The sequence below is a fragment of the Amblyraja radiata genome, chromosome 16, assembly GCF_010909765.2.
Source record: "Amblyraja radiata isolate CabotCenter1 chromosome 16, sAmbRad1.1.pri, whole genome shotgun sequence".
Taxonomy (NCBI): Eukaryota; Metazoa; Chordata; class Chondrichthyes; order Rajiformes; family Rajidae; genus Amblyraja; species Amblyraja radiata.
In genome coordinates, this window is record NC_045971.1 from 943,977 (window position 1) to 970,529 (window position 26,553).

The following is a 26,553-nucleotide window of genomic DNA, read 5'->3' on the forward strand; positions in this document are numbered from 1 at the left end:
TTCTGTGTCTTGTGTCTACTGTTTGTGGGTAAGTGTGTCTGTTTAGTGTTCAGCCATGAGCGAATGGCGGTGCGGGCTCGACGGACCTGGTGGTCTACTCTCGCACCTACTTTCTATGTTTCTATGTTTCTAATAACCTACAAGATCCAAGCCTCGCCGCATCCTGAGTGAATGCTGGAAGTCAGAGTTAGTTATTTGCTGTGTTACCACTTCTCTGCAAGCAGCTTGTTTCTAGTCCAACTCAATTGTCTTTTGAATCATGATTTATCACCAGCAGTGTTCACCACAACATTCTTGTCCTCAACACTGCCAATATCACGTTTAAAGCATTAATCATTTTGAGGCAAGATTTGCTGCCCAAACCACATTGAATACATTACATCTTTTGGCTTTCTTCCCTAAGGCTTCATAGTTCTTTTGAATTCAGGAAACATGGACGCCATTGAAAAGGGTGTGTTCCCATTGTGGATTGTGGTGTGGGGCCGTTCCCAACTGTGGAGTGGAGTGAGGGTGTGTTCTGCTGTGTGGAGAGGGGTGCGGGGTATGTTCCCTGCTGTGGAGAGGGCTGTGTGTTCCCCAGTGTGGGAGGGTCAACGCTCCGTTCCACAGTGCGGCACAAAAGTGAGGGAGCGCTCCCCAGTGTGGAACAGTGGTGTGTACACCTGTGTGTGTGTGTGTGTGTGTGTGGGGGGGGGGGGGGGGAGGCTATGCTCCCCAGCAAAGATTATAGAGCAGAGCAAAATGCGCCACTGCGAAAAAAGCGTAGTATGACATGGGTATGACATGACGCCATTTTACTGAGCATCATTTTACAATAATATGAACTAAATATGTGAAGTGATGGATGCGGTATAAAACACTGTTCCCGATGGTTTCGCCGAACACCTCCGCTCAGTCCACAATAACCTACCTGAACTCCCGGTGGCTCAGCACTTCAACTCCCCCTCCCATTCCCAATCCGACCTCTCTGTCCTGGGTCTCCTCCATTGCCAGAGTGAGCAACAGCGGAAATTGGAGAAACAGCACCTCATATTCCGCCTGGGGACCTTGCGTCCGGATGGCATTAACATTGAATTCTCCCAATTTTGCTAGCCCTTGCTGTCTCCTCCCCTTCCTTAACCCTCTAGCTGTCTCCTCCCACCCTCCCATCCGCCCGCCCTCGGGCTCCTCCTCCTCCCCTTTTCCTTTCTTCTCCCCGCCACCCCCCATCAGTCTGAAGAAGGGTTTCGGCCCGAAACGTCGCCTATTTCCTCCGCTCCATAGATGCTGCTGCACCCGCTGAGTTTCTCCAGCAATTTTGTGTACCTTCGATCTTCCAGCATCTGCAGTTCCTTCTTGAACACTGTTCCCTACAACACTGATTACACCAAAGATGACAGAGGAGCATTGCCCGCTGCCTCGGGAGCGCCCACCACGGGCAGACGCTCGAGGCTCTCCCACCGGCCGCCTTCATCTGGTATCGGGGGGACCAAGAATCAGTCCTGGATCAACTCAGGAGTGGAGGAAATGTTCTCTTCCCCAAAAGATACCGGAGGCGCCTCTAGTATCTTTGCTTTTCCCTGCGGCCTGATGTAAGAGCAGATTGTATAAATGTGGAGTCCGTCCGTCCCCGCTACCAAAGATGTGGCGTTTAGCATAAACAAATGGCGGCCATGACGTTCCGTTACGTACTACACGCCAGCCCATTGGATTTGGGAGGAGTGGTCTATCTTGCTCCTCTAGGATCTTTGCTCCCCAGTGGGTGGAGGGGTGAGCGAGGAGCATAGAGTTCTTAGAGTGGGGTGCAGGAAGAATGTATAGACTGTATTGAACAATTTGTATAGCCTCCGAAAATGTCGGATGAATTTTTTGCACGGTTCATGTATTGTATATATTTATTACCTGAATAAAGTCTATTTTGAAATAAAAAAAAACAATGGTGAGCATCTACACCCATAGGGTCTGTACCCCAGTGTGGGGAGGGGGAAGGGTGTGGAAGCAATGAGGGGTGCAACTAATTTGAGAGCACTTACAAAGAGCTGGCAGTGGTGCGTGCGATAGCCCAGGTGGTCTTCACTTGCCACCTCTCTCTCTCTCCAAACTGCAGAGTGTCTGCCTGCCACCAGCTGTGTGGGTGGACAGGTTTGATCTGCTCTGATAGAAACATAGAAAATAGGTGCAGGAGTAGGCCATTCGGCCCTTCGAGCCTGCACCGCCATTCAATATGATCATGGCTGATCATCCAACTCAGTATCCTGTACCTGCCTTCTCTCCATACCCCCTGATCCCTTTAGTCACAAGGGCCACATCTAACTCCCTCTTAAATATAGCCAATGAACTGGCCTCAACTACCTTCTGCGGGAGAGAATTCCACAGATTCACCACTCTCTGTGAAAAAAGTTTTCCTCATCTCGGTCCTAAAAGATTTCCCCTTTATCCTTAAACTGTGACCCCTTGTACATTCTGATAGACATGTACTATCAAAATTAATTAAAACGGCAAATTGAAGCCTCCCTTTGGCGAAATGTCAACATTCTGAAGAACCAGTTCTTGGCCCGCATTGCGTGAGGTTTTCAAAAGGGTGAGGTGGTGACAATAGTGAGAAAAATCTGCAGACTGTCTGTCGGCATTGTAAACCAGCCAGACAGATAAATCACAGAAGGTACACAAAATTGCTGGAGAAACTCAGCGTCAGCAGCATCTATGGAGCGAAGGAAATAGGCGATGTTTTGGGCCGAAACCCTTCTTCAGACTCACATAATAGACCCACAGACAGATAAATCACAGAAGCAGACTCTTCACCACACCGAATCCCCACTGACCACCAAACACCCATTTACACTAATCCTTCGCTAATTTCATTTTATTCTCACCACATTGCCAACACGTCCCACCTCCTGGATTTCGCTACCCACAGGAACACGATTTAACCGACCAAACCGCACACCTTTGGGATGTGGGAGTAAACCACGCCACCCGGACAAAATCTAAATAGTCATGGAAAGAACGTGCAAACTCCACACAGGGAGTACTGGAGGTAGGGATTGAACCTGGGCTGCTGGAGCTGTGAGGCAGTCACTTTACTGACTGCTCCACTGTGCTGCCTAACACATATGTGTTAATGAGCATGTCCTTCTTGGGCGACCCTGCATTTAATTTGATTAACGTGAGTGCAGTCTGTCTGCAGTTTGCATGTCATTCTGAGACTGCAAGAGTTCCCCTCGTGGCTCTGATATCTTCCCATGTTCCAGAGACATGTCAGTGTCTTTTGTTTTTTTGAAATTCAGCCAGTGCAGGAATGTAGCAAAAAACATCAAAGGGCGAGAGAACAGGTTCTAAATAAACAGAGGGGATAAATGTGCCTTAGGGATTGATCTACAGGGAGATGTCTGCATGGTCTATTTCTGTATCAACATGAATAGTGAATAAATTCCCATTTGAATCATGCCTTGGCTTGGCTGTGGCCAATGTTCACTGGCCATATGTTTAGCTTATAGTTTAGGAAGGAACTGCATATGCTGGTTTAAACCGAAGATAGACACAAAAAGCTGGGATAACTCAGCGGGACAGGCAGCATCTCTGGAGAGAAGGAACGGGTGACGTTTCGGGTCGAGACCCTTCTTCAGACTGGTTCGGGATAAGATAAACGAGATATAGACGATGGTGTGGAGAGATAAAGAACGATGAATAAAATATATGCAAAGGAAACAGGCCATTGTTAGCTGTTTGTTGGGTGAAAACGAGAAGCTAGTGTGACTTGGGTGGGGGAGGGATAGAGAGAGAGAGGGAATGCCGGGGCTGCCTGAAGTGAGAGAAATCAATATTCATACCACTGAGCTGTATGCTGCCCAAGCGAAATATGAGATGCTGTTCCTCCAATTTGCGTTTAGTCTCACTCTGACAATGGAGGAGACCCGAGGACAGAAAGGTCAATGTGGGAATGGGAAGGAGAATTAAAGTGTCCAGCAACCGGGAGATCAGGTTGGTTCAGGCGGGCTGAGCGAAGGTGTTCGGCGAAACGATCGCCCAGTCTACGTTTGGTCTCACCCGCCGATGTATAAGAGTCCACATCTTGAACGGATACAGTAGATGAGGTTGGAGGAGTTACAAGTGAACCTCTGCCGAACCTGAAAGGACTGTCGGGGTCCCTGGACAGAGTCGAGGGGGGAAGTATAGGGACAGGTGTTGCATCTTCTGCAGGTGCAGGGGAAGGTACCTGGGGAGGGCGAGGTTTGGGTGGGAAGGGATGAGTTAACCAGGGAGTTGCGGAGGGAACGGTCTCTGTGGAAGGCGGAAATGGGTGGAGATGGGAAAATGTGGCTAGTGGTGGGATCCTGTTGGAGGTGGCAGAAATTTCAGAGGATTATGTGTTGTATGTGACGACTGTTGGGATGGAAGATAAGGGCTAGGGGGACTCTGTCTTTGTTGCAATTAGGGCGGGGGGAGCAAGCGCAGAGCTGCGGGATATCGAGGAGACACGAGTGAGGGCCTCATCTATGATGGGAGAGGGGAACCCCCCTTCCCAAAAAAATGAGGACATCGCGGATGTCCTTGTATGGAACATCTCATCTTGGGTGCAAATGCGGCGTAGACAGAGGAAATGTAGTCGAGATAGTTGTGGGTGTTTAAAAAGGAACTGCAGATGCTGGAAAATCGAAAGTAGACAAAAATGCTTGAGAAACTCAGCGGGTGAGGCAGCATCTATGGAGCGAAGGAAATAGGCAACGTTTCTGGTCGAGATCCTTTTACAAGAAGGGTCTCGACCCGAAACGTTGCCTATTTCCTTTGCTCCATAGATGCTGCCTCACCCGCTGAGATAGTTGTGGGAGTCAGTGGGTTTGTAATAGACGTCAGTCAATAGTCTATTTCCTGTGATGGATACTGTGAGATCAAGATGTAGTTTAGTTTAAAGGTACAGTGCGGAAACAGGCCCCACGGCCCACCGAGTCTGCACCGACCAGCGATCCCCGCACACTAACACTACCCCACACACACACAAGGACAATTTACACTTATACCAAACCAATTAATCTACAAACCTGTACGTCTTTGGAGTGTGAGAGGAAACAGATCTCGGAGAAAACCCGCGCAGGTCACGTGGAGAACGTACAAACTCCGTAGAGTCAGCACCCGTAGATATATTGAGCCCGGGATCCAGGATCTGGCACTGCAAGGCAGCAACTCTACCGCTGTGCCACTGCGCCACCCTGCATTGTCCAAAGATTAGATATTTTTCCAGACCATATGACATCAGAATCTTTTTCCAGAGGGGGGACATGTCCAAAACTGGAGGGAACTGGCACAAGGGGAGAGGGGGAAAGTTTAATGGAGATTTATTAGTGGGGCCAGGGGTGATGATGGGACCCAGATGCGATTGTGATGTTTGAGGCTTTTAGACAGGTGGGTGGAAGTGCAGGGGATAGAGGGACTTGGATCATGTAGTCAGATGAGATCAGTTTAACCTGCATCAAGACCAGCACAAACAGTGTAGGCCGAAGGGCCATTCCTGTAGTCTACTGTTCCATGTTGATATAAAATCTCTCTTCATCCACTTAGTTACACAGCTTCTGATCCGAAAGTTGTGGGTTTAAGTTCAATCCATTGGAGATAAAATCGTGGCTGACACGCCCAGTTCAATAATGCACTCACAGAGATGCTATCTTTTCAATCAGAGCTTGCATCTTGGAAAACTTTGAAGGCCAAAGATTCCCCGACATGAATGAAAGAATTGGGGCATGTTCATAAATCATAGAAGCAAAAGTTGGCCATTCGGCCCATCAGTCTACTCCGCCATTCAATCATGGCCGATCTATCTCTCCCTCTCAACCCCATTCTCCTGCCTTCTCCAAATAACCCGACATCGTTACTAGTCAGATAGCTGTCTATCTTCGCCTTAAAAATACCTAATGAATTGGCCTCCACTGCATTCTGTGACAGTTCTTAATGTCCTGCTGTCACTGTTCATTAAAAGACTATCACACCTCAACGTGCATTTCAAACATTGTTAAGCCCAAAATGATGTTCTTTTTAGAGTGTCAGCTGTCAGTTTTAATCAGCTGTCAGTGTAGGCATGTTAAATCTTTCTCGTCACCTGTCGATGTGTGTTTCAGTAGAACTGCAGTACTGTATCTCCACTGACTGCTGACTCAGGATTGAACAGATTAGTTTTCTAGCGTGGTTTGTTGCTCTGGATGACAATGGGGAGCGGTTATCAATTTGTTTTATCCAATTGTGATCAACCTTTAAAGAACTATAGCTTAGCAGGGATCATTGACTAAATCACCTTGATCAAATTCAAATATCATTTTTGTGGATGCTCGAACCAGTCTTTCTTTTAAGGTTCTACAAGCTGCTGATTTTTATGAAACATAAGAGTTATGTGTTACATTGAGAGTTTCATGTTTCTAGGCGTATCCTGGTCCAACCACATAGACTCGACGACACACCCATAATTCCAATTCCTCAGATGACAAAAGAAATCAATTGACTCTTACCAACATCTACAAATGCACTGCAGAAAGCAACCGGTCGGTCGGGATGTATCATAGCTTGGTTTTGCAACCGCTCTGTCCAAGAAGTTGCAGAGCTGTGGATACAGCCCAGTCCATCAAAGAAAAAACAGCCTCCCCGCGTCCCTCGTCTCCATCTATACGTCACGCTGCTTCGAGAAAGCAGCGAACATATTCCAGGACCACACGGTCATCCCCTCTTCTGTTGTGCAAGCACGCACGAGATTCACAAACAGCCTCTTCCCCTTTGGTATCAGACTACTGAACAGACCTCTCATGGACTAACTGTGTACTCCCAATCTCCCAGCCCTGCCACCTTCTTTCTCTGCATTTTCTCTGTCGCTGTCACGCTATATGCTACACTCTCTTTATTTTCTTTGCTCTTTTCTCATTTTGCATTGTACAACTGTTGCTTTGCAAGATGACAATAAACGATGATGGTGGTTTAATTGTACTTGTGTATAGTATGATTTGACTGGATAGCATGCAAACTTTTTTTCACCGTACTTGAGTAAACATAGACAATAGGTGCAGGAGTAGGCCATTCGGCCCTTCGAGCCAGTGCCGCCATTCAATACGATCATGGCTGATCATCCAGAATCAGAGCCCCATTCCTGCTTTCTCCCCATATCCCTTAATTTTGTGAACACATGTGACAATAATAAACTAATGTCCACCAATACGTACTGACATCTTCTCACACACTTGTTTTCCACTTCCAGTTTACCAGAGTTTGCCTCACAGGTGAAAAGCCAAAAAGGTGCCTGAGGCTGGTTAGCCCAACACGAGGAGCATCAGCTGAAAGGACAACAGCCACTGGAGGAAATATTGAACACTTTAGTTTATTGTCACGTGTACCGAGGTACAGTGAAAAGCTTATGTTGCGTGCTATCCAGTCAGCGGAAAGCCAACACATGATTCCAATTGAGCCATTTACAGTGTACACATAAATTATAACGGAATAACGTTTAGTACGTCAAAGCCAGCAAAGACAAATCAAGGATAGTCCGAGGGTCACCAATGAGGTCGGAACATAGACAATAGGTGCAGGAGTAGGCCATTCGGCCCTTCAAGCCTGCACCGCCATTCAATATGATCATGGCTGATCATCCAACTCAGTATCCTGTACCTGCCTTCTCTCCATACCCCCTGATCCCTTTAGCCACAAGGGCCACATCTAACTCCCTCTTAAATCCAGCCAATGAACTGGCCTCAACTACCTTCTGTGGCAGAGAATTCCAGAGACTCACCACTCTCTGTGTGAAAAATGTTTTCCTCATCTCGGTCCTAAAAGATTTCCCCCTTATCCTTAAACTGTGACCCCTTGTTCTGGACTTCCCCAACATCGGGAATAATCTTCCTGCATCTAGCCTGTCCAACCCCTTAAGAATTTTGTACGTTTCTAGAAGATCCCCCCTCAATCTTCTAAATTCTAGCGAGTACAAGCCGAGTCTATCCAGATAGTAGTTCAGGAATAGTAGATAGTAGATAGTAATTCAGGACTGCTCTCTGGTTGTGGTAGGATGATTCAGTTGCCTGATAACGGCTGGGAAGAAACTGTCCCATAATCTGGAAGTGTGCGTTTTCACACTTCTGTACCTTTTGCCTATGGCTGCATTGGACACAAACACTAACCTGTGGGGAGATGCAAGGCAATAAAAAAACATTATTCCTGTAAAACAAAACGACCTTAGGAAACTATGCAGATGCAGTATAATGTGGATAAATGTGAGGTTATCCACTTTGGTGGCAAGAACAGGAAGGCAGATTATTATCTGAATAGTGTAGGAAAGAGCTGCAGATGCTGGTTTACATCGAAGGTAGATACAAAATGCTGGAGTAACTCAGCAGGACAGGCAGCATCACTGGAGAGAAGTAATGGGTGATGTTTCGGGTCGAGACCCTTCTTCAGACTGATCATTTTTATCGCCAATTAGATCACCATTATCTGAATGTGTCAGATTAGGAAAAGGGGTGGTGCTGTGTGCTTGTACATCAGTCACTGAAAGTAAGCATGCAGGTACAGTAGGCAGTGAAGAAAGCTAATGGCAGGTTGGCCTTCATTGCGAGAGGATTTGAGTTTAGGAGCAAGGAGGTCCTACTGCAGTTGTACAGGGCTCTGGTGAGACTGCACCTGGAGTATTGTGGGCAATTTTGGTCTCCTAATTTGATGAAGGACATTATTGCTATTGAAGGAGTGCAGCGTTGGTTCACAAGGTTTATTCCTGGGATGGCAGGACTAACATATGATGAAAGAATGGGCTTGAATGCACTGGAATTTAGAAGGATGAGAGGATATACCATAGAAATATATACAATTCTTAAAGGATTGAGTAGAGCTACTACTCATGGAAAAGACCAGTAATCCTTGCCTTTTTGGGTACAGGGACAATAGTGGAGACTTTGAAGCAGGCAGGGGCAGGACAGGTTTGCAGGGACTGGATGATCATAATGAATGGCGGTGCTGGCTCGAAAGGCCGAATAGCCTACTCCTGCACCCATTTTCTATGTTTCTATGTATCTGAATTATTTCAGACAAGCATAAAATGATGACTGGTTCTGTAACCACATAGTCATAGCATCACACAGCACAGAAACGGGCCCATCCATGCTGCATCTAAGATGGCCCCCTTTGCCCCCATTTGGTCCATATCCCTCTAAACCTTTCCGAACCTTGCACCTGTCCATTTGCATATATCAAAAAATGTTTAAAGACTTGTGGAAATTGTATTTCTGTGTGGGTGGCTTAATGCAAAAACCTTTTCAACAACTTCTTTCTTTGCTCACTTCTTATCTGAAACTAATTGAAAAAATATGTAGAGAGCAAAGGGAAGGGCAATGAATTTAAATTTTACACATTCTCTCATTATCAAATTTAAATCTTCTCATACCAACCCATTAGTGTAGTCTTTCTCATGATAATCTAATCCTTGTTGGGCCACATTCTTACATGGGTGGTGGCTGCCGTAACACACCTCCGCAGTTGCATAGCAGTGGGGCACCGAATGTAAGACTAAGACTGTACTCACATGATGTACAAATGCATGGTGTACGCAAGAGATTTTTAGAGGCACATTGAGATGCAAGGAATGGAGGGATATGGATCTCAAGCAGGCAGAAGTTTTGTTTAACTTGGCATCATGTTCTGCCTGGACATTGTGGGCCAAAGGGCCTGCTCCTGCGCTGTACTGTTCTATGTTCCTGGTTTGTCCATGTAAGATAGTGAAAGGTGCACGTTACTGATCAAAGGCGACTATGTTGGAAAACATTTCCACTGTTTGGTCAGACACTTAAGCCAGTTGCAAACCAATTGCTTTTTAACCAAACTGACAAAATGAGGAACTGAGTGTAGAACAGAAAGCAGATGAACAGGCCCTTCAGCCCACAATATACATGCCAAACAGATGCCAGAGTAAACTAACCTCATCACTCTGTACATGATCCACGAGGGGGCGCCGCACGATGGTTGCCTCGCCAACGGTCTGTCTTCATATTGTAATGTATATAACGTAATTAGCATATGTTATGTCTTGTGCGAGGGGACGCATGCGCTGGAGGAGACTCATGGTGGCGTCCTACAATAAAGAAGCTTGTGAGTTTACTCCTGTATCTGAGAGTTCTTTTGAGTCAGTTCCAAGTACCCAAAATACACTACAATTGGCGACGAGGATGGAATAGAGTTTGTGAACTCACCCACAGGACTGTTTTGCAACACACAGGATTGTTTAACAGTTTAATAATAATAATAATAATAATGGATGGGATTTATATAGCGCCTTTCTAATACTCAAGGCGCTTTACATCGCATTATTCATTCACTCCTCAGTCACACTCGGTGGTGGTAAGCTACTTCTGTAGCCACAGCTGCCCTGGGGCAGACTGACGGAAACGTGGCTGCCAATCTGCGCCTACGGCCCCTCCGACCACCACCAATCACTCACACACAGGCAAAGGTGGGTGAAGTGTCTTGCCCAAGGACACAACGACAGTATGCACTTCAAGCGGGATTCGAACCGGCTACCTTCAGGTCGCCAGCCGAACACTTAGCCCATTGCCCATTGAGCCATCTGTCGTCCCTACAGTTTAAACTGTAGATACGGAGTTGTGTCGCAGTTGTTTGCGAGCTGGACAAGAGAGGCCTGCAGATCCCTCTATGCCGGGGACTGCATTTAAAACATCAGCTGTACAAGTCGGCGAGTTTCGTCAGGCTATCTCTATGTTGTGTCTACGTGGCAAAATGTCGTCCTTCGGATTGTTACTCATTTTAGACTGAGTTTTCCTTTTGTCAAATTCCTCAAGCTGAATAGTCTTTGTATAAGTTTTCGGTGAATTGTTACACCAAAACACACCACAACAGCATGAAGAGGATAAAAGAACAGAAAAGAAAGAAGAAGGACTGTCAGAAAAAAAATAAGGTTGTGTTTGGAAACAAAGTGGAACGGCACCAAGCCAAAAGATTTGGCGCCAAACGGTTATGGATTGGCGCCAAAGAAAAGAAAGGTCGGAACATGAAGCAAGGAAAACAAGTGGGGCAGTAAGTAAGTGTCACCGAAGAAAGTAGCCAAAAGCTGGAAGCCTAACCAGCAGGACAGCGACGGTGTCAACTTACCTGGAACATTTTCCAGGGCTGTGTAGCCAAGGCAAAGGGGCAGAAGAGGCCCAGCAGCTGCCACCGACTTCGGATGTTTTCCAGGGCTGTGTAGCCCACAGCCAGGCCCAGGAGCCGCCAACGATGTCGAGTGAGGGCCTAGTACCGGGTAGGTCACGGACAGGTCCAGTGAAGCCACCGACGAAACGAAGTCAGCCCGGCTGGGAGAAGAGTCAGCCCAGTCGAGGGAGAAAGCCGGCCGCGTGAGAAGCGGACCAGCAGCGAGAAAAAAAAGCCCGGCCACGCGTGAGAAGCGGACCGGTCGTGAGAGAAAGCCCGGTCGCAAGAGACGGCCGTGAGCAGAGAAAGCCTGGTCGGGAGCAGAGTCAGCCCGACCGTGAGCAGAGGAGAGGGTCCGGCCGCGCAAGAGAAGCGGACTGGCCGAGGGGGAAAGCCCGGACGTGAGAGGAAGTCCAGCCCCGAGCAAAGAGTGGGTCCGCACGAGAGAAGCAGGACAGCACTCAAGCACTTCAGCCCGGTCGGGAGTAGAGTCAGCCCGGTCGTGAGGGCTGTGGAGACAGCGGGCAAGCATGTCGGCAGAGCAGCAGTAGTCGACTTGGCAGCGAGCCAGCGGCAACAAAAGTAACAGTGAAGCCCGGAGGAGCCAGCAAAAGCAGCAAGAGTGGAGGTCTGGCGAGGCCAGCGGCAAAAGTACCGGTGGGGACAGCTCGAGAGGTCGAGAAGGCACCGGTGTCCATAGGCCGACAAGCTGGACCGGTGAAATTCTTCAAAGTAAAAGCAGGACTGTTGAATGTAATGCATTGTTCACTATTCCTTCACAGTAAAAGCGGGACTGTTTGGATGTAATGCATTGGTCACTGTTATTAATAGTAAATCTGTGTGCATAGCAGGAATATGGTTAAAATGTTCTAAATGTCTATTAACATGAAATGTTGGTTAATAGTATAAATCTATTATTATAAGAATTAGTAATAGTCAGTGGGCTGGGTCACTTCTTAGTGTGTAGAAGGATTAAGTCTAGTGCAGAATACACAGTGAGAGAAAAGAAGATAGTGCACCTGAATAGCAACAGGTAGCGTGGCTTTTCAAATTGTGGGAAACGTGCCCCAGTTAGATTTTGGGTGTAATTTTGAGAAATGGACCAAAGTCTTGGAGGCTTGTTTCATTTCCAATGATATTGCTGCAGAGGAGAAGAAGAGAGCATGGTTCATATTAGGCTTAGGAAGAAAGGGTTATCAAACCTTACGTATGTTACCGCTGCCAGCAGCGCCCACAGATAAAATGTATGAGGAGTGTAAGGAGGCTTTAATGGCTCATTTCTCGCCAAAACCTCTAAGGGTATCCAGAGGCAAGGAGCCTGAACTAAAGAGGGCAGAGAGTCTCTCAAAGGACACAAGTCAAGTGCAAAGGGACACAAGTCAAGTGCAAAAGGGCAAAGGTCAAGTGCAAAAGGACAAAGGTCAAGTGCAAAAGGACACAAGTCAAGTGCAAAAGGGCAAAGGTCAAGTGCAAAAGGACACAGGTCAAGTGCAAAAGGACACAAGTCAAGTGCAAAGGGACACAAGTCAAGTGCAAAGGGACACAGGTCAAGTGCAAAGGGACACAGGTCAAGTGCTAAGGGACAAAGGGCAAATGCAAAGTGGCAGAAGTCAAAGGCAAAGAGAAATTGCCATCCAAAGGGCAACCCTAGTTATTCAAGCTGCATTCAGGGGTATGAATGTATGGAAAGAAATCCGGAACAGCAACGGTAATACAAGCAGCATTTAGAAGGCACAGAGTATACCGTCAATACAAGGCAATGAGATTGGCAGCTATAATAGTACAAACCCATTATAGGGCACACCTTCAAATGGAAAGTGATCGCAAAACTTACATGAAGGTACGCAGAAGCGTTGTACTGCTTCAGGCAGCATGCTTGTTCGAAGGCAACTGCGGGGCATGCATGAATCTGTCAAGGTCATACAGACTTATTATCAGATGTATAAACAGCGTCAGTGTTTAAAAAACTACGCTGGTCTGCCATTGCGGTACAGCAACGATACAGAGCATGCCAGATAAGAGATGTCCAAGTGAGACAGTATAAGAGTTTGAGGGAAGCAGTGGTGTGTATTCAGGCCTTATACCGCGGGATCAAAGCCAGAGTATTGGTAGAGAAAACCAAGGCAGCACGCTGTATTGAGTCATTCATAAGAATGTGCATTACAAGAAAGCATTTCTTGATGCAAAAGGCGGCTGTAGTCACTCTGCAAGCTGCATACCGTGCTACCGATTAAGGGTACGGTACAGAGCTATGCGACAAGCAGTCATTTCGATCCAGAGATGGTACAAAGCATGCAAAAAAGGGCATTCCCAGTTTGTGCAATATCAGTCAGAGGGATGCAACTATTACCATTCAAACTGCCTACAAGAATATGGTGGTTAGGCAGAGGGTTAAGCAAAAGAGAGCTACTGTAAAAGTGCAGTCAGTACTCCGTATGAGTTGGTATAGGAAAGACCTAATGAGACAAATAGATGCACAACAGGAAAGGCTGAAACGATACAAAAGGTTTAAACGATATAGGAAAGACTTCCTCAAACTGATTTATACAGCAGTTGTAGTGCAGTATCACTACCGTGCTTATGTAGTAAGAGAAATATACAGAGCGCAAATCAAAGCCACTGTTGTATGGCAAGGACAGTATAGGTCCTACTGCTTGATGAATAACCAGAAAGGTGATTTAAGAAGACAAATAGACGAACAGCAGAAAAGGCTTAAACGTTGCAAAGAACGGTTAAATAAATGTGTGATGATGAGCAAAAAGCTGTTAACAGAAAAGTCTAAAGAAGAGAGGCTTGTCGGTCGAGACAAAAGTATGCAGGACCGATTGCGATTAGGACACTTCAGTATAGTCCAGCATGGAGCTTGCTTCACTGAGCAATGGACAAATGTTGATGCATTGCAGAATGTCATTATACAACAAGAGCAGATAAATACGTAGCGCCAGGAAATTGAGCAACAGAGAGCGACTGAAAAACGAAAACCTGCAGTCATGTGTCAGATCCCACCTACAAATAAGGAACAGAAACAGAGGAAATGTTAACTTTAGCAGAATATCAAGAACAGGAAGAAATCTGCAAATTAGATTAGGATATTTAAAAAGAGAAGAGGCAGGGATACAGGTAGAGCTAGAGTGATTAGAAAGATGAGTGGAATGAACCATTATAAGTGCTAAGTTTAGATACAGTTTACAGTTATGAGGATGTAATGTCAGATGACTGTAATAATATAATTTTGCAACTGTGTGTTAATCAATTATATTTAATGTAGTAGAAATGGTGTTATTCGCCTCCAAGCTAAAGGGGGAGCAGTGTAATGTATATAATGTAATTAGCATATGTTATGTCTTGTGCGAGGGGACGCATGCGCGAGGGGAGACTCATGGTGGCGTCCTGCAATAAAGAAGCTGGTTAGTTTACTCCTGTATCTGAGAGTTCTTTTGAGTCAGTTCCAAGTACCCAAAATACACGACACATATTTTTCATTCTTTGTGTTTTTAGTTTGTTATAAAATGTATGTTTCAGCTTATCTTTAGTGTTTGTATTTGTGGGGGAAACTTTTTAAAATCTCTTTCCTCTATGGGGATGCGACTTTTCCGTGTTGTATCTCCGTCTGCACTGCGGCCGAACATGGTGGAGTTGGCGGTCTCTTGTTTGGGACTTCTAGAGCTCCAAAACCACGGAGCCTGCGGACTTTAACATCTTGGAGCAGGCGATCCCTTTGCCAGGGGTCGGCCTTTGGTGCTGCAACATGCGGGAGCTGTGGACTTTAACATCGAGAAGCTCGCGCTCCCTGATTAGGGACCGATTACGGGAACTTCAAGACGCAGGAGTTTCGACCGTCCCGAGGCGGGAGCTTGATCGCCGGCTGCGGAAGGTTCGACTCCCCCGACTGCGGGAGGAAACGAGGAAAGACGTTATTCCCTTCCATCACAGTGGGGAATGAGGAGCAGCTGCTGTAGTGGATGTTTATGTTACATTTTTATGCAGCTGCGTATCTTGTTGCTTTTTTGATATGACTGTATGGCAAACCAAATTCCTCATGTGTTGCCAAACATACTTGGCTAATACATTTTGATTATGATTATATATCTAAGAGGCTCTTAAACACCACTATTGCATCTGCCTCTGCCAACACCCCTGACAGCACATTCCAGGCATCCACCACTCTACGTTAAAAACAAACACTGCACAACAACTTTAAACGTTGAACCTCTCATCCTCTAGTCTTTGACTGCTCGATCCCGGGTAAAAGGTTCTGACTGTCTACCCTATCTATGCCACTCATCATTTTATAAAATTCCATCAGGTCTCCCCTCAGCCTTCGATTCTCCAAAGAAAACAAACCAAGTTTTTCCAACCTCTCCTCATAGCTAATACCCCCCCATTCCCGACAGCAGTCTGGCAAACCCCTTCTGTACCCTACAAAGCCTGCACATCCTTCCTACAATGGGGTGACCAGAACTGAACACAACACTCAACTGCTGCCTAACCAAAGTCCTATAAAGTCTAGACTTTTACAACATGTGCCATCAAGAAAGATCAGAGTAATAACTGTCCACAATTGTTTTCTGGACAACGTGAGGATGTGAGAAGTATCATCAATGCAAACATGTTATTTTCATCTCAACAGATGAATGACTAGCTCAGAATTATACACATCTTGACTAAAGGCTGGATGACAAAACACACACCACAGCAATTATATTCAGCTTCGCTTTTATTATGGTGAGGAAGTTTAAAAAAAAAAATGTAATGCAGTGTGCCACAGTACAAGACACAGAGTGGTGGCAATTGGAGCAAAGCATCCTGTGCGGTGATCCCTGCTTGAATGTCCCATCTTCCTGGGGCACAACGAAAGCTCAATCCCAACGCTGGCCCTTGGCAGGGAAGGTCTTGGCAAAGCAATTTCATGCGGCACCATTAAGCAGCTCCACGGTTATAACTATCTTGTGACATTATTAAAAAGCAAAATACTGTGGATTCTTAAAATATGAAATAAAAACAGAAACTGCTGGCAGGCAGCACCTCTGATGAGAGAAACAGATTTCAGATTTAATATTGACGAAAGATTATCAGGTTAAACGTGGCTCTTTACTCTCCGCAGGTGCTGCCTGACATTCTGAGGGCTAGCAATATTTTCTGTTTACATTATGACATTTGTGAAATTAATTTGTCCTTCAGCAGCAGTGGAGTCAGGAACCTGCAGCTGTATACGAGTAACCTGACTAGTTCAATAACTCTCACGGCCAGTTTAATGTATTACAGGGTACATGGCTCAAGAGGAATTCAACAACAAAGCACTGACCAGACTCATGTGATGGGTGAACTTCCAGCCACCTCAGGGACACGAGTGCTGGCCCAATAGCCACAAAACCAATTCCAGGGAGATATGCAGTGCCAGAATGTAATCTGTATCTGTACAGTGGTAACAGGATAAGATCTCAAGGAAGTGGCAAACCTGTGGTTCACAGTGAATCGTGTGGGTTGCGGGAAGTCTGACTGGAAAAACTATGCCTTGGACCTTTGGAAATTTAAAAACACAGTAGAAATACATGGAGATCACAGAAAACTAATTATGAAAGCTGACCGTTCAGTTGATGCATTTGTAAGTGTGATTCAAATATGCGTTATTTAAGAGGAAAATAAATATTCCTTTGTATGGATCCAAAGACAAGCACCCTGGTCTAAACATAGCATACAGTACTTGTAGGTTTCTGGTCATTTCCATCCACCCTTTTGTAACGTACATACCACATTGAACCACAATCTCAAAAGGGAAATGGCATTAATGGTTGTGCAGAAGGAATCCATTGTGCTGGCATTACATGTGTAAAAACAAAATCCTTCTAACATAAACAGATAGAATTTTTAAAAAGGATGATTCTAATAAAGTATTACAACTAACTGGAATGAAAAGTTTGTATCTGTTGAAGTCATTCTTTCTTTTCTTCGCTCTCCAGTGGGGGCTCTGGTAGGCTTTCCTCAGCCATTGCACTATTGCTCTCTGTGCCAGAGGTGCTCTCGCTCGCTCCCTGCTCCACACTGCTGTCTGTCGTGTCCGGACACCCCTCTTTGTCCTCTGGAGTTGCCGTGCTCTCTTCACTACTCTGTTGGGTCTCTGATGTTTCGTCGTTGCGTGGTTCATCTGTAAAGGAGGTTGCCGGGTTTAGTCACAATGACCAGCAGTCAAACACAGGGAAAACCCAAGCCACTATTTTTCTATCTTTATCAGCATCTGTTGCCACCAGGTTAGTAATACACCAAACAAATTGCAACCACAACCTTCTGAACTGAGAACAAGTTTGTTATCACTGAGCACAGTTCACTCTGTCCTCAATCAGTGTAAAAGTGGTTGGACGTTTGTGTCCTACAATTTCCGTGCCACAAGTGGTGTAAATCCTGGAAGGAGAGCAGGCTGCCCTCTGTCTGGCTTTAGATCTTCTATTAAAGGCAGTCGTTATTGAACTTCCTTTGTTTATTACTCCACTCCCATAGAAAAGTAGGAAAATAGGAAGAGCATTGGGCAACTTGGCATTTGGGTCTGTTGCATCATTCATTGTGCACAAACAGCTGATCCATTCTCTCTCTCAATATTATATTGCTGCTCTCTCCCATACTTCTTCATGCCTTTTTGTGCCTAGTCATCTATCTTTCTTAAATATATTCGGAGACTCGGCCCCCATAACTTCAGTGCAAGGGAATTCCACAGGGTTACTACCCTCTGAGTGAAGACATTTTCCAGATCTCAGTGTTAAAGGAGTCATACAGTGTAGAGACAGGCCCTTTGACCCAACTTACACACACCGACCAACATGTCCCATTTACACAAGTCCCACCTGCCTACGTTTGGCCCATATCCTTCCAAACGTGTCCTATCCAAATGTTTCTTAAACGTTGCGATACTACCTGCCTCAACTACCTCCTCCGGCAACTCGTTCCATGCACCCACCAGTTTCCGATTAAATCTTTCCCCCCACACCTTAAACCTATGTCCTCTGGTTCTTAACTTTATCTCACCATTATCCTGGGACTGTGATCTCTGGGTCTGGAAATCATCTTTTTTACAGCCTACCAATTCCAGCACATTTGAATGAGATTTGCCCTTGTTCTTCTAAACTCTAGTGAGTACCACTGGCCAAGTCAACAAAATATTTCCAATTCAACAAGCTAAACTAAAGATAGACACAACATTCTGGAGGAAGCAGGAGTAAATGCTGGAGACCTTTTTTCAGACCCGAAATGTCGCCCATCCTTCTCTCCAGGGAAGCTGCCTGCCCAACTGTTATTCCAGCGTTTTGTGTGTCTATCATCTGTGTAAAGCAGCATCAGCAATTCCTTCCTACACAAGCTAAACGGATCTCCTCTGCTTTACATTTCTCACCTCCTCTTTCTTTATCTCACATCTTTTGTCTTTTCTTCTCTGGCCTTTGTCCAAGCATATGCCTCTCAACCCCCCCCCCCCCCCCACCTGGATCCACGAGGCTTTGTCCTGCCCCTCCTCTCTTCCAGCTTTCTCCACCCCCACCACAATCATTCTGAAAGGTCCCGATCTGAAACATCACCTATCCATGTTCTCCAGAGACGCTGCCTGTCCCGCTGAGTCACTTCAGCACACTGTCTTTTTTTGTAAATCAGCACCTGCATATCAGTTCCTTGTGTCGAGGTCACCTCCACCTATATCAGTTGTCATTGTGTACAGATGCAGCATTGTATTGCTACACCAACTCCAAATTAAATTTGCAATTCACGTTAAAACTCAATTTAACAGTTCCAACTTTTACAAAATTCAACGTTCAATTAATTCAGTTGACATCCTTAATATCTATTGAATTGCAGTGACTTTGTTTCTTGAGTACATTTCTCTTATGTTCGTTTATACATGTTCTCATTTCCAGTTTTAAACACTTAGGAGTGTTCTGCATGGGGAATATTTGTACTCAACAAATGTTTGAACCAAAATTAATCCAGGGGAGTTGTTGAAACATTGTGCAGTCTGGAGCTGACAAGAACAAGCCTGTAGAACAGGTCCTATCTAAGTGGATTTTACTCTCAATGTTTCTGAGAATCATTCAAAGGACACAGAGTATTTAAATTCTTTCCAAGGCATTCAAGAGAAATGGAACACAGAAAAAAACAAAACATTTTTCAAGCTGAAGTGAGATTGCCAGCAGCAAATAGCTGAACATTTATCAACAGAAGTCACGCAAACTCAAACACACCCATCACTGCTTCAGAAAGCATAACCTGCATACCACAACCTGGGAGTAAAGATATCTGCAGCCTAGCCCAGCTCATTCCACCCCGAAATAGAACCGGACAGAGATGCATCTGCAGGATAAAGATCGTAGAACACATCTTGTGTTTAGGAAACTGTTGCTGAGTTTCTTAAACTCAAAAATGAGTAATAGTTTGGAATAGGATGAAGCAGTGGTTCCGCAGGCATGGGATGTGGTGGATCACAGATTTAGTTGGATAATGGGTGGATTCCTTCGAAAACACTGCTCACCTCACTCAGTCACTATGACCTATCCACGAATGTGATAAACTGTCTAACGAATGTGTACTGGGTAATAGGAGAATAAAGAGTGGGGAGGGGAGGTAAGTCAGTTGAAGTGTGGGGGGAAATGAGGTGGTGGGGCCATGGTAGGCAAGAGGGGATAACCACCCCACCCCACCCGTCTACCGTCCTGCATCACAGACAGAAAGCATGAAAGGAGATTCTCGGCAATCGGTTGTCACCTGCCAGTGGGAAATGCAGCAATCCTGAGGTGGGAGATTGCAACCTTCAAGTGGTCAGCCCTGTTTCGACGAATGCAATCAACCCGGCGTGCACAATCAAATAAGATCAAATAGAACAAGTTGCCCTACAACATTAGGCTGTGCACGCCTTACGCAAGAAGAAGCAGCAGTAGCAATCCTGATCAATGAAACAGTGGCTGGCTGTTTGAACATTAGCACATTTCAGCGTGCTCACCATGATTTTACAAATGGGAAATTATGATAAATTCGAGTTCAAGAATTTTTCACACAGAGAGTGGTGAATCTGTGGAATTCCCTGCCACAGAAGGTAGTTGAGGCCAGTTCATTGGCTGGATTTAAGAGGGAGTTAGATGTAGCCCTTGTGGCTAAAGGGATCAGCGGGTATGGAGAGAAGGCAGGTACGGGATACTGAGTTGGATGATCAGCCATGATCATATTGAATGGCGGTGCTGGCTCGAAGGGCCGAATGGCCTACTCCTGCACCTATTTTCTATGTTTCTATGTAAGACAAGAGAGTTTAATTGTCATATGCATCGACCAACGAACAATAAAATTCTTACTTACAGCAGCATAACAGGCCTGGAAACCAGCTTTATAATGAGTAGTGTGTAGCAAGCCAATCTATTTTGATTCGCAAATGACTTTTGAAAGATGCCACACACTTTTTACAAGAGTAAGAGATTCAGGTCATTGAGAGATATACCAGTACAGTCACGTGATAGAGTAAAGCCTGCTCAACTAACCAACATTGAGAAAAATAAGATTTAGTTTAGTTTATTATTGTCACGTGTCCCGAGGTACAGTGAAAAGCTTTTGTTGATTTCATTGAAATATTCCTGATTCTGAGGGGCTTAGGCTAGAAATCAAGAGGTTATTTTCCCTTGTAGAGGAATCTACAATGGGAAGTGTGGGGGAAGAATCTCAAGTAAGGGGGTTACCACTGAAGATGAAGGTGAGGAGGAATTTCTTTTGAATGCTTAGAATTCCCTGTACGATAGAGCTATGGAGATCGAATCATTGAACACATTCAAGGCAAAGAGCGACAGAATGTTGTCAGTTTCGAAGTCAAGGGTCACACGGGACCGGCAGAAAGGTGGAGCTGGTGCTGACACTACATCAGCCATGATCAAATTGAATGAGGAATAGGCTCGAGGAGCCATATGACCCGACCCAGCTCTATTCTTTATGCACTTCAACCAGAGAAGAAGGAGCAATGAGGGGAATGGAGTGTCCTAGAAGAGCAGGATTTGGGGGCTGATGGGGGGCAGTGCAGAGAAGGAAATGGGATAGAGGACGAGAGGGCATTTGGAGAGAAAAGGAGGGGAAGATAGATGTGGAGAGAAGAGGAGCCAAGACCAGGGTCGAGTCTGCTTCTTTGCCCACTCTACTCATTACATATACTGAAGAAGGGTTTTGGCCCGAAACGTTGCCTATTTCCTTCGCTCCATAGATGCTGCTGCACCCGCTGAGTTTCTCCAGCACTTTTGTCTACCTACTCATTACATCATCCAAGAAACTTTAACAGATGAAAATATTTTATAAAATGGATGTTAGAAATCAGAAATAAAAACATCAGGTCAGGGCATCGTTGAAAAAGAAGCAGAGTTACTGGTTCAGGCTGATAACTCTTTATCAGAACTGGGAACGAGAGAGCCATCTAAAGAGCGTACTCCAAGAGTAGTGCAGAAACTCTGTAGCCTGCGGATAATGACCTCCCAATACAAGGATACGAGGCACAAATCAATGAAAATCCTGACATTTCTGTTCCCAGTAACATTGTGGGAGTTCATCCACTACAGGAATTCTCAGGCTGATAAAATCAACAGGGTGTCTAGGGATTACGGGGAGAAGGCAGGAGAATGGAGATGGATCAGCCATGATTGAATGGCGGAGTAGACTGGATGGGCCAAATGGCCTAATTCTGCTGCTATCACATAGGAACAGAGGGGAATAAATGCTGGTGAACTTGCATCACGAGAATGAACACAAAGAATAAATGATTATTACGTGCAGCAACCGTTACCTATGTCCATTGGGGGTTCCTCCACTTTGGACTCTTCAGCCTCACTGCCACTGGGGGGCTCTTCAGGAGTGTTGCTCTGGCGTTGGTCTACATGCTCGGCCTCCTTCTCCCTCTCCTCCTGCCGCTTGCGGGCCTGTTCTTCGGTCTGCGCAATTTCAGCCGCGATTTTCTCCATGTCAACTTCCACCTTCAGATTGCATAACTACGCAAGGGAAGGAGAGGGGAGACCAATAAAAAGCTGCAGGACCTTAACCTAGCATGCAAGCTAACACTAAATGCGTAACTATTCCCCCATAACCTGATGCCTTTAATGCTGTAAACTCCCAAAAACCTCAGTAGAGTTGGCAAACATCACTGGGCAGAGCCAGGCAAAGGAAAAAACATGGAAGATATACACAAAAAGCTGGAGTAACTCAGCAGGTCAGACAGCATCTCTGGGGAAAAGCAATAGGTGACGTTTTGGGTCGAGACCCTTCTTCATACTGAGAGCTAGGGGAAAGGGAAATGAGAGATATAGAGAGATAAAGAACAAATGAATGAAAGATATGCAATAAAGTAATGACGATAATGGGAAGAGGCCATTGTTAGCTGTGGGCCGGGTGAAAACGAGTTACAGACAATGAGACTCAACAAGATGACGGGTGGGGGAGGGACGGAGAGAGAGAGGGGATCCAAGGGTTACATGAAGTTAGAAAAATCAATATTCTCTTCATACATAAAGGAACAAATGGGATAGTTGAGCAAAATATTGTTTTTAGTTTAGTTTTAGAGATACAGCGTGGAAACAAGCCCATCAGACCACCGATTCTGCGCCGACCAGCAATCTCCACATATTAACACTGTCCTACACACACTAGGGCCAGTTTTTACATTTACCAATCCAATTTACCTCCATGCCTGTACGTCTTTGCAGTGTGGAGAAAACTGAAGATCTCGGAGAAAACCTATGCAGTCACGGGAAGAACGTATGAACTCCAAACAGACAGCACCTGCAGTCGGGATCGAACCCGGGTCTGCGGTGCTGCAAGCGCAGTAAGGCAGCAACTTTGCCGCTACTCTGCCCATAAGTTTTATAAGTACATTTGAAAGGGCAACCAAGAGAGCACCAGCTGTGATGTAGCAATAGACAATAGGTGATGGAGTAGGCCATTCGGCCCTTCGAGACAGCACCGCCTAGGAATGAATTGCAGAACTCAGAGAGTCAAAGACAAAAGGAGAAATATGGCCAATGGAAAGATAAGGGAAACAGGAAAGTACAAGCTCAAAGCTGGAGCATTTCATATTAACTGCATCAAGTGGCACATTAGGCCAAAGACCAGTCGAGGTGACGTTGCAGATTTACAGTGTTCACTGAGATCATTGATATTACAAGCTTGAGGGCCTTTCTTGAAATCGAATCCTCTTCACAGGAGGTATTGTCTTTCTGTTACCTATCCAGATTCACGCCCTCTCTTACAACATGAAACTCAATACTGTATCCAATAGTCTAAACAGTGTCTTATTCAATTTCAATTAGATTTATCAATACCTCATTACTATATTTTCTAATAAAATTCAGAAATTTCAGATTTTTAAAAGCTTTATCAACTCGAATGCCCTGCCATGTTAGACTTAATCGATCCTTCTTTACCATATTATATTCCACAAATATTGTCCTAAATTCCCCTTCCCTTCCAAGAACTGAGCTTTAAATGTCACCTCATACTCCTTGGTATTGAATTCTATGTGCTGCTGTTTAGCCAATTCTTCGCCCCATCAATTTCCCACTGCAATTTTTTGACTCTTCCAAAGGATAAACCATATTTTCCATATTTTTGCAATTGCTAATGTTTGCACAAAAAAAAAAGGTAGATTTGGCTTGGTTTACTCAATATAAAAGCCTTATATTACTTGTGTATACTGGTAGTCTACACAACACCTGGAATGCTGTCAACAAATTCCCACACTCATTTGAGAATTCCTACTCTAAACCACTTTGCACATCATAAGTTCAGAAGTCATCGGAGTAGAATTAGGCCAGTCTACCATTCGGCCATTCAGTCATGGCTGATCTATCTCTCTCTCCCAACCCCATTCTCCTGCCTTCTCCCCATAACTCATGACACCCGTACTAATCAAGAACCTATCTGTCGCTGCCTTAATTCACTTCATTGGGCTATTCTGGCTGGTTGCATTGTGGTCTGGTTTGGCAACTTGAACGTCCAGGAGCGGAAAAGACAACAAAAAGTTGTGACCACTGCCCAGTCCATCACCGGCTTTGACCTCCCCACCATCAAAGGGATCTATTGCAATCGATGGCTTAAAAAGGCAGCCAATCAGCCAAGTAGGGAAGATTCAAACAAGGGGACATGACTTGAGAATTAAGTTTAGGGGTAACATGAGGGGGGAACTTCTTTACTCAGAGAGTGGTGGCTGTGTGGAATGAGCTTCCGGTGAAGGTGGTGGAGGCAGGTTCGTTTTTATCATTTAAAAATAAATTGGATAGTTATATGGACGGGAAAGGAATGGAGGGTTATGGTCTGAGCGCAGGTATATGGGACTAGGGGAGAATACGTGTTTGGGACAGACTAGAAGGGTCGAGATGGCCTGTTTCCGTGCTGTAATTGATATATGGTTATATGGTTAATATCATCAAAGACCCACACCATCATGGCAACACACCCTTTTCACCATTGCCATCAGGAAGAAGATACAGGAGCCAGAAAACTGTAATGTCCAGGTTCAGGAACAGCTTCTACCCTACAGCCATCAGGCTATTAAACACAACGACAAATAAGCTCTGAGCTCTGAACTGCAAAAGACTATATTTGTTATTTATTGAACTTTTTTCTCTTCCCCCGTTATATACAATGTTTACATATTCACATATTCTGTTGTGCTGCAGCAAGTAAGAATTTCATTGTCCCATCCGGGACATATGACAATAAAACACTCTTGACTATACTATCAGCCCCAGATAAACAATCAGCCAAGGTAGTGTGCCACTGAGAAGCATCATGAAAAAAAACAGAGCTGCATTTAGTGATATATTCAGCAACTCACAATAGAAAGTGCTGACTCAACCCTTTAAATGCAAAAAAATTATAGTTCCTGACCCACATCCAAATCAGCAATATTATTTTTTCAATGTTGGGTGTATGGAATGAGCTGCCAGAGGCAGCGCAAGTTGAGGCAGGGACTACTGCAATGTTTAAGAAACATTTAGACAGGTACATGGATAGGACAGGTTTAGGGCCAAACGCAGGCAGGTGTGACTAGTGTGGGCCGATGTGTTGGCAAGTTGGGCCAAAGGGCCCATTTCTACACTGTATGACTCTATGAGTCTATGAGAACAATGCACCTGCAAACCACTGGATTATTCTTACCTGTTTCAGCTCACTATTAAACAGCTGTGTAGTTTCAAGAAATTTCCGTTTCTTGTCTTGGTGGCGATCCTCAATCTGAAGCAGCTCCGCTTCCAACTTGCGCTGAAGAGAAGCAGATGCAAACATTCATTATTTATGGGTTGCATAGAATACTGGGCAGCATTCCTCTGGTTTTGCACTGCTTAAATACGACTATCAATGATTCTACAATAGTCAAGCTAAAGTTGAACCTTAAATTGTTGGAAACATGAGGACCAGCACAAGATTGGTTGAAGCACACAGCCATACACACCCACTAAATTATAAATCCCAGTTATGATCGAGGGGAGGCACGATGGGAAGAGGCTCCCTGGGTTGGTCACATGCCTTAGTGGTTATAAAAAATATAATCAGGTGCAGCATTGAAATAAAGTACTAATGTGGGTTGTGCATGAATATTGATGGTAGGTGAGGGACACGGAATCCAGAGACACTCGCTGGACAGATGGTGTTCAACCACAGTTCCCACATCATTTCTACCTTCTGAACTCACTGGAGGGTTTCTCACCAATATACCAAATGAGCTATAAAAAAAAAAGCTCAGCTGCAATGTCACAGCCAGTTCATGGTACTGGCAATGCTGTTCACGGCATACATTCAGAATGGCCACAAGCGATTGTTCATTCATTCTCAGATGTGTTCATTGATGCATCTTCCCCCAAGTGCTCTACAGAATGTCATGCAGAGCCATCTTGTTGCCTCACTGCAGTTCTTCCTGTGAAGGTGCTCCCACTGTGTTGGAGAGGGAATGCTGGGATTTACATCCAGTGACTACGAAGGAATGTTGAAATATTTTCAAGTCATGATGTTGTTCAACTGGGAGAACCCTGCAGATGATGGTGTTCCCATGCATTAGCTTCCCTTGTCCTCGCTGGTAGAGGTCAGGGTTGGACAGCGCTGTTGATGTAACCTGAATGATTAATTGCAGTACATTTTGTACATTGGACACACTGCAGCCATTATCCAGTGGTGGTAATGTAATGGAATATTTAGGGTGAATCCAGGAGGCTACTTTGCTTCAGATGATGTTGAACTTCTTGCGTTGTTGGTGTTGTACTTAGCGGGCAAGTGGAGAGTATTCCACCATTTGCCATGTGCCCTGCACATAGTGGAAAGGTCTCGGCTTGCTCGTAGCCACAGTAATAACATGGCTGATCCAGTTGAGTTTCTGGCTAATAGAAAATACCCCAGGATATTGATGGTGGGCAACTTGGTGATTTAGTGCCTTTG

General features: G+C 45.1%; 1 protein-coding gene across 5 annotated transcripts in view; it reads right to left on the reverse strand.

The window, feature by feature from the left end:
• Positions 1 to 15,835: 15,835 nt before the first annotated feature.
• smarce1 (SWI/SNF related, matrix associated, actin dependent regulator of chromatin, subfamily e, member 1) overlaps positions 15,836 to 26,553 on the reverse strand; it is a 53,583-nt gene continuing 42,865 nt past the window's right edge. For all 5 annotated transcript variants that reach the window (XM_033034846.1, XM_033034844.1, XM_033034847.1 and 2 more), the window contains 3 exons: positions 25,285 to 25,386; positions 21,920 to 22,121; positions 15,836 to 17,281 (listed from right to left, as the gene is read on the reverse strand). In XM_033034846.1, the coding sequence (XP_032890737.1) occupies positions 17,070 to 17,281; positions 21,920 to 22,121; positions 25,285 to 25,386 (516 nt within the window). In that variant the 3' untranslated portion in view covers positions 15,836 to 17,069. The remainder of the gene's footprint in view (positions 17,282 to 21,919; positions 22,122 to 25,284; positions 25,387 to 26,553) is intronic.